Genomic DNA, 8,914 nt, shown 5'->3' with positions numbered 1-8,914 from the left:
AGGAGGTCCTACATAAAGGTGATAAAGACGACGGAAAGGTGATTCCTGTTACATGTTCAAAAATCACCCATTATTAGAGAAAAATGAAATTAAAAAACAAATAATGTTATAAATAAATATTGAAAATAAAAAATTCATAATTAAAATTATACAAATTGTTATCATAGTATTTTGCCATGCCTGAATTATTCATAAATATTACAGAATTCTATCCCGAAACTTTAGTCGGGTCGCGGATATTTCAAAAACAAAAAATTATTTTAGAAAATAAATTAATCGTTTTCATATTATCTGATAGGAAATGGAACCATCGAATTTAACGAATTTTTAAGTATGATGTCTAAGAAAATGCACGAAACCGACAGCGAACAAGAATTGAGGGAGGCCTTCCGTGTCTTTGACAAAGATGGTGATGGTTACATCAGTGCTACCGAATTGCGCCACGTAATGACTAATTTAGGAGAGAAGTTGACCGACGAAGAGGTAGAAGATATGATCAAAGAAGCCGATTTGGACGGTGATGGAGTCGTGAACTATGATGGTAAGATAATTATTTATATTTTATATTAAATTTTATTACGTGGTAATATATGATACATTTCACAAAATATTTATAAAGATAAAAAGTTAATATTTAAGTGTTCATATTTTTAAAATTATAAAATTATGAAATTTCTAAATTTGAAAAAAAAAACTTAGTTTTGTAAGTTATAACCATTGGCACTATACGTTAATATTGTAGAGAAAATTATTTTCATATTGATGAAAAGAATTTCTAATTAAAATGATTTTCACTTTAAGAATTTCATAATTATCAGTTTTTATTTAAAATATGTTTATTACTATTGGAAAACTGATTTTTTATTAAACTATTCTCATGATAACATTTTCATTGGAATTATGAAATTACATTGTTAGAATGGTCACTGTATTAAGTGTAACATTACAATAAGTAAATAAGTACAGTATACACCCTCGATTTAACAAATCCCGATTTAAATTCTGCCCTATAGGAAAAAGTTAAACCTTTTTTTATTCGCGAATGATAAAAAGTTAAATCAATGAGTCAATGAGTACAAGTTACTCAATGTATAGTACATTATAATTTTATTTTATCCGTTCTTATACATCATTATAACATTTTAACATAGCTTGCACATTTTCAGTTCGTTATTAATAAACTATATGTTTTTTAAACAAATTCACTTTAACGAACTTTGGTAATAGCGACACTCTTTTCCCTAATTAGCTTAATTAGTTTATTAAAGAGAGGACCTACTGTATGCTTACATGATATAACTATTCTAAAATTTAACTAAATTTTCCAACAAGATCATAAGTTATATTTCCGTATTACACATTAGAAATTTCGTACAACATAAAAATTTCCACTATTTACAATTATCAGAAGCGGATCCAGAAGAGACAAAAGAGCCGATTGTTTTCTATAATTTCGCTTTGAAATCATTTTTAAAATATCTCATTGCATTTTGTTAGATTTCGTAATGTCATAAACATTTTATAAAATCCGATTTATTTTTATAAATTAACAAAAGTAGTGAAGATGTAATTATCCGAAGATTCAAAAGTTCAGTAGCTTGTTTAAGCAGTAAAAAGATTAATTAATTGAGCTGCAATTTTAAAAAAATTATAAACCTATAAACTCTAATTATCGTCCGTCTGGCTGTTTTTCCTTAATCTCGAGAACAGAATTAGATATATAAAAGATAAGACCAGATATGGAAACCCTTAGAGGCAGGAGGTCTCGATTAACTATATAAGAACTTCCAATACAAACCGAAAATCATGTTATTTCAATTCAAAAATTTTCCTCTGAGAGGTGTAAGATGTTAGATAGATGTCCGGCACGACTCTGTTGTTAAAGGAAAAGTATGATGTACAGCCACTACTGATTTGAGGTGGAGAGCATATAATTTAAATTTAAATAAATGAAAAATATGATTAAAAATTACATTGTGACATCGTCACAATAAATAATTTCTCGTTATATAACTAATTTATAATTGTAATAATATTACATTATTATTTAAATTGTTTAAATAATTAAAATTGTATAAGTAATGATTACTTTTTCGTTTTTTTTTATTAGTTATTTTATGTTATACCTAAGCAATGATCTTGACCTATAATATTTGCAATTGTGAAAAGAATCTTACAAAAAAAAAAAAAAAAATCAGATTCTTACACTTCCTTTAAGAAATAAAGGAATCCTGGGATGAAAAAGTACAGTACCTATTATTGCCATTCTCAGTTCACTAAAATTTATATTTGAAGTTCAGATTTATTTGTTTATATACGGCAACGCGACACGTGGGCGATTTGCCGAGGGGAGATATCTACCGGGAGGACTTTCTACTGAAAACTGGCCTCTATTTAGGTATTAGACACGTAAAGAAAACCCAAAAAAATCCACATGGCCATCTCGTTGGCGAGACGTGAACCCGCAACTAAATACTATCAGTGTTCAGTGGTAATATTCACTCGATCACCGGCGGTCTTAAAGTTCTAACTATTAAATTGTTAACCATAGCAGAAATTTTTAATAGCGACAAAGCAAAAACGTTTTAAAGATGATCAATATATATATATATTTTGTTTTTTCTAGAATTTGTCCTGATCCTGACTCACAAATGAGGAAAATGAGAGCAACGTGAAGAGTGCCTGCGATATTTTGTATATTTTGGAAGTACCCGCACATCCAGCTTCTCTCCTCAAGGCCTCCGCCTTCCTCTCACGGAAGACTTCGTTGTCAGCGACGTTTACGGTTTGTTACTCACCAGATGTGTTTAAATGATCTCCAAAGTGTGATTAATGTTGTTGACGTTTTTTTCACACCGACTTATACATAACATAGAATATATTTCTGTTAATAAAATCTTTATTGAAATGATTTTTGTCAGAACTCCATACTTCACCATTATCAAATTAATCAATTAATTNTTTGATAGCATTCAAAAATTTGTGAACAGATTACAATTTTTATTTTAAATACAAAGTTACAAATTTAATATATTTTTTTCTGAAATTATGTGCAGCAATTATTATAAGCTTCATTAAATATATTGGTGCATAAGTTCATAATAAATACATCTGGGTACTATCAAAACTTGAATTTAAAAAAGCAAAAGCTTGCTAAATTTAATTATAATTCACTTTCATTGAATTAATTATAATAAATTAATTACAGTCTACTAATGCTCAAGATGTTAGTAGTGTTTTTTTATTTGTAGTAGATATGTTATCACTTAAATTTTCATTGTATTTATGATTTTAAAAAGAATTATAAACAGAGGATATTTTAAGAAATATGAGGTCAGTTACATTTTTTTGTACCTTTTTTACACGAATGTCTAAAGTAAACTGCAATATTACATTAAAAATTACTAAATAAAGTAGTAAATGATATTACACGTTGTAATGTATAACGCTGATCATTACTATTTAATGAATATTACAGCGCTTTAACAGAAAACAATAGAAATAATACGAAAAAAGTAATTATAATGATACAGTGTATAGGATATCTCAAATGAAAAACGAATAAATGATATTATCTAGTTACATGAAATCAATTATACAAGTATTGATTGATATTCTCGTCGATCATTCGGTAATAATTCCTAAGTCATTATTAAATTACAATTGTCTAGCCATGTATTTATGAATATTGATATTACGTTATGGAAAAATCCTTTTGTTATGGTAATATTTATTACAAAGAATATACAGTGCCGTAGTCGCTAACTAAGCACATATATTATGTGCTTAGTTAATGCATTAATTTTTCTTATAGATTTAAAATTTGGTAGTAGAAACAAGAAAACGAACAATTACTCGTAAAAAATTAAAGGTGCTGGTTTGTCTTTTTAAAATAAAAACTTATTCTTTAGTTTTATTCATTTTTTAGATTTCATGTCGTAGTAAGCTGGAGTGTAAGATACACTTTATACTGTTTTTATAGAAATAAATAATAGCGGTTATATGAATAGTGGTTACCGCCGTATATTATAGAATATACGGCGGTACACTATTCACTATTACAATCTTGTATATAATCACTATTACAGTCTTGTATATTTTTAAATCTAAACATAAAAGAATTTCCCATAAAAATGATGTCAATACTCATAAAAAATCTCAGACAATTCATAAACCTATCTTTAATTAAGTAAAAGTTACGTAAATTATTAAAATATATAAATTTATTTCAATTTTCTTTCAAAATACTTTTATAATTTTTAATGATAACAAATAACTTTTATTTTATCTAAATAATGCAAAGTTATTTGAATTGTGCACATATCGATTAAGAAATTTTGTGATGTCATAAGAACTTGGGATTTCATCCACTTTCAAAATTTTATATCATAATTTATAAAAATATATTATTGGATTTGCACTTTTTTTAATTTTATTTAATATCATTTATATGTTGAAGTACCAAGCAAATTAGAATAAAAAAACATGATTGAAAAAATTAAGTGATATATTTTGTTTAGCGCTTATTTGTTGAAAATGAATATTCAATTATTTATTTAAAATTATCGACATTGTTATAAGCTGCTAAATAATGTAATCTGTTTTTAAATTTTGCTTGGTTTCGTATTAATAAAATCAAATTTAATATTATCAATTTCCATTTTTCTGTTGGATTTCTACGTTTACTTGTATATATTCTTTAAAGTAAGCCCACCGGTGGTCGAGTGTCTAAAACCACTGAACACTGGTTAGCGCCTCACCAAGGAGCTGATCACGTGGAGAAGTCCCTCCCAAAAGGAACCTCCCCTTGGCAGATCGCCCATGTGTTGTATTGTCTTCTACCATCAATCCAATCCATTCTTTGATGTAAATGACGAAGAAAACGAAAATAACTAACTACATTCCTTTAATTTCAAAGCTAAATAATAAGTATCGACAGTTTAGAATATACTGTAGGTTCAGTACGGTACATCAAATAGAATTATTAAAATGTAATTTTTATTCCCGGCTGTTATATAGGCCTATATAACAGAGGAAAAGTATGGCGATCGGTAAAAAAAAAAAGACTCCCAATATTTTTTACGTTTTTGGATTCAGAGACCTTGAAAGAAACGTCCTAACATTTTTGCATTTTGTTGGGTTTTTTTTTCTATATGTATGGATGTATGTTATTGAGTGTCTATTTAGCTTAATGTCTCAGGATGGAGTACAGATTAAGTAACGAAATTTTGCATGGTGGCTTGTATATGAGGAACATTAATGTTATTAAATTTTGGTGGTTAAAGGTCAAGAGGTGGGGAGATAAAGGGGGTTAGTGACATCTCCAGTAGGGTCATATTTAATGACAATTTTACTCGTTATTAACATTTATAATTTTTTTTTATAAAGCTCATCCTTACCCTCAAAATTAAGCTTTTTGCCATTTTGTAGTAATTAAAATTATAAAAGTTATTTTCTTAATGAGATCTCATGATAGCCAAAAAAGTTAAGACTTAACTCCTGCGCTTTTTGTCGAAACTTCTGAAATTTTGCAGGAAAGTATGTGTTAGAGATATTGATTCTATTAAATTTTCGCGGTTAATGGTTAAGAGGGTGGGGAGAAAGAGAGAATCACATGTCATATCTCTAGGTCTGGGGTAGAACTTAATGAAAATTTTACTACTCGTTATTAGCATTTACATATAACACACACATATATATATAACTCATCTCTTCCCTCAAAATTAAGCTTTTTATCTTATCATTTTATAATATGATAATATAAAAAGTTTTTTAATACAGTCTCATAACACAATTGTGGCACCACACACAATTCTAACTATTTTGCCGGAGAATTTAAGCAACTAGTTGTTGGATTCTTTTTTTAAAGTTTGGTTTTATAATGACTGCCATCTTGAAAAAAATCCTTTTTGGTTTAACAAATTTTCAATTATGATGTCTGTTTTATAATGATCTGTCATATAGGTTATATTAGTAAAATGCATAATAAGAGTAGCAAAAGAAATTCATATTGAATTGTATCATATTGAATGTATAAATTTATAAAATGTCGAAAGACACGGAAACTATAAAACATCGTGAATTTTTTTCAACCAAATGCCTTCTAAATTATTTTCTGTTTTAACCCCTTTGCGTATACACTAAAAGAAATTATTCTGGAATAAAACGTCCATCCTGAGCACAAATACCTGCGAATCTGGAACTTTGTAGGGAAAGCGAGACATGTTTGAAATTCGTCATTGAGCAGTATGCCGTATAAATTAATAAATTTTCTCTGCGTTTTTAGTATTTTCGCACTTCAATATTAACAGGCTGATTTTCGTTACGCCTATGTTAGTGACACCCGGAAATTTTTTTCGGATTTTGCGGAGAAACGGATATGCAGCATCCAGATCAAGGTCGTCTGCTATATCCGTTCAGCGATAGAACACACGCTAGTGATTTCTCGTTTGTCGTCTTTATTTCTGACAAGATGCACAAGTATTTATTTTTAGTATTCTGACAGCGTATTAAACTATCTATTCTCGTTTTTCCACTATCGTTTCGTTTATTTCAAATTTTGTGCGGTTTTCGTTTACAAAGTCTTTTTTAATAATTTACATTCATATATTTTTAATGTTTTTAATTAATTAAAAAAACACAAGTTAGGTTAAAGCAATGAAAACAAGCGCTATTCTCCTGCTTCTATATAACATCGGTAAAGGATGTTAAATAGTACACCCGTAAATTGAGCAATTTTTACTCACCAGTTTCCTCGACATGCTGGTTAATGTACCGGTATGTGCAAACAATCTGTGGGTTTCAACCTTTTATAATCATACTCATAAATCATGCCAACATAAAACACCAACAGGATGGCAGAAACGATTAAGGAATCATCCTATCCCTTTGAATGACCCGGGCGATCCAGAAACCTCAGGAATTTTTTGGAGATGATTCGTTCCGGATATGTCGGGTCCCATACCTCACCACACGATCGTCCCATTATGAGCACGAATCAACGATCGGCTTAAAAGAAGGCTCTTCCACAGAGCGTAGAGTTTAAAAAATCTTTAATTCATACTCAGATTCTTTGCAAATTGTATATCAAACACACCTTAATACTGAGAGACTTTGTTTATTACGTTGAACAAACGTTTTAACCCACTCAATGGGTCATCATCAGGTTATCTCGTTGCTAAATTTCTGCAACGAGCAGACACACAAACACATGCACATTAACACCAGTTCGTTTATAGAGAAAATTACATAATTTTAATACGTAATCCTTATAAATGCTCTACATTCAGTAGAAAGCAAAATTAAGAAATTTTAACTACTGTATATTGAATTTGAGGTTTTTAAAACTAATAAATTGATTAAATACAGTGATACCTCGGTTTTCGTCAATAATCCGTCCGAAAACAATCGGCGAAATCCGAAACCGACAAAAACCGAGGCAATTATTTCCATATGAATCAATTTAAATCCAATTAATTCGTTCTAGACACCAAATAAATACCAAAAATACATTTTATAGAAAATGAATATAGTGTTATAATACTAAAAACAATAAGAAATTAATATAAAATAAAAACAAAAGACTAATGTAAAGAATAAATGAACTTTAACATGGCATTCGAAGAAGGGCTGCTGGTTCTGAAAACTTTGTTTGATCCCACGATGGAGCTAAAAAGGAAAGGAAAGCAATGGAATTGTTTGGCTAGACGCGCGGGGTAATGTTCATACAACGAGAAACAACGACACACTGACAGGAAAACGCATGGGTCGCCCTATGTTTTCGCAAAATTACAGGAAGTTACATGGGCAGGCCGACGAAAACCTAGACAAATTTTTGGCGAGAAAAATCGACGAAAACCGAAACCGACAATAATCGAAGTAAACGAAAACCGAGGAATTACTGTATGTCATTGAATGATATTTTATCAATAAATCGCTAGAGTAGAATAATATATTATGAATGCATAATATAATATTTATGACAAATAACAACATGTTATGTTTGTACTCGTCATGAACAAATATAACGTGCTATAACACATGCTATATTTATTACACATGATGTGCGTAAATAACTTGTAAAAATTCTTGCATTTTGAAATACAGTGGAACCTCGGTATATGTCTGCTTTAGAATACGTCTAATTCGGAATACGTCCTGTTTGGACGAAACAAATTTTGCTCGGTATACGACTTTTGTTCGGTATACGACTTAATTCAATTATACGCGCCATCTATGAACAAGTAGCACTACCGGTGTACTACACTAGACTAGACGTTCGCGGTGCTACGGTTTATAACTTTCTTAAATTTCTTCTGATTTTAATTTGTAAGTAACATTTTATTATCTGTATTAATCATGAATTGCAAAAGGGCAACAGAAAAATAAAAAAATGACTAGAATCACAACGGAACTGAAAAAAAAGATTGTTGAGAAATATGAAGGTGGCACGCGTGTTCGAGATTTAACTGTTGCATTCCGTATTCCGAGAACGACGATATCGACAATCGTGAAAAATAAAGACATTATTAAATTTGCTAACGTTGCGAAAGGGGTTAAATCAATTTCTAAACAGAGATCGAAGACATTAGATCATGTCGAGAAATTGCTTTTGCTTTGGATAACTGAAAAACAGTGTGCCGGCGACAGCGTATCGGAAGAAATTATTTGCGAGAAAGTTAAAAGGATACATGCTGATCTCATGAAAAATCAAGCAGAAACTAGCGAGGAAAACGAGGTGTTTAAAGCCAGCCAATTTTTACCTGAGAACGGATTAATCATTTTTACATTACTTCTTATGGAAAAGGTTGGTTTGGTATACGTCCTATTCGGTATAAGTCCAAACACCAGGAACGGATTAAGGTCGTATACCGAGGTTTCACTGTATTTTCACGTAAATTTTTGGCTTGAGAAC

The 8,914-nt window shown here is 29.9% G+C and overlaps 1 protein-coding gene across 1 annotated transcript; it reads left to right on the top strand.

Moving 5' to 3' along the window:
* Positions 1-274: 274 nt before the first annotated feature.
* LOC111628918 (calmodulin-like) lies at positions 275-2,911 on the top strand. The gene is made up of 2 exons (XM_023372777.1): positions 275-541; positions 2,627-2,911. Exons 1-2 carry the CDS (start codon positions 334-336, stop codon positions 2,653-2,655), a joined length of 237 nt encoding a protein of 78 aa, XP_023228545.1. The 5' UTR covers positions 275-333; the 3' UTR covers positions 2,656-2,911.
* Positions 2,912-8,914: the final 6,003 nt, after the last annotated feature.

Source organism: Centruroides sculpturatus, unplaced genomic scaffold, assembly GCF_000671375.1.
Source record: "Centruroides sculpturatus isolate CEXI.00-Female unplaced genomic scaffold, Cexi_2.0 scaffold501, whole genome shotgun sequence".
In the NCBI taxonomy this organism is placed as follows: domain Eukaryota; kingdom Metazoa; phylum Arthropoda; class Arachnida; order Scorpiones; family Buthidae; genus Centruroides; species Centruroides sculpturatus.
Note: the sequence above shows the minus strand (reverse complement) of the source record. Positions and strands in the feature narration are given on the sequence as shown.

Bases quoted from the DNA above. Each gene is read 5' to 3' on its own strand.
- LOC111628918 (XM_023372777.1), top strand. From the start codon at position 334: ATGATGTCTAAGAAAATGCACGAAACCGACAGCGAACAAGAATTGAGG. The intron at 542-2,626 runs GTAAGATAATTA...TGTTTTTTCTAG, and splicing joins TGGAGTCGTGAACTATGATG to AATTTGTCCTGATCCTGACT.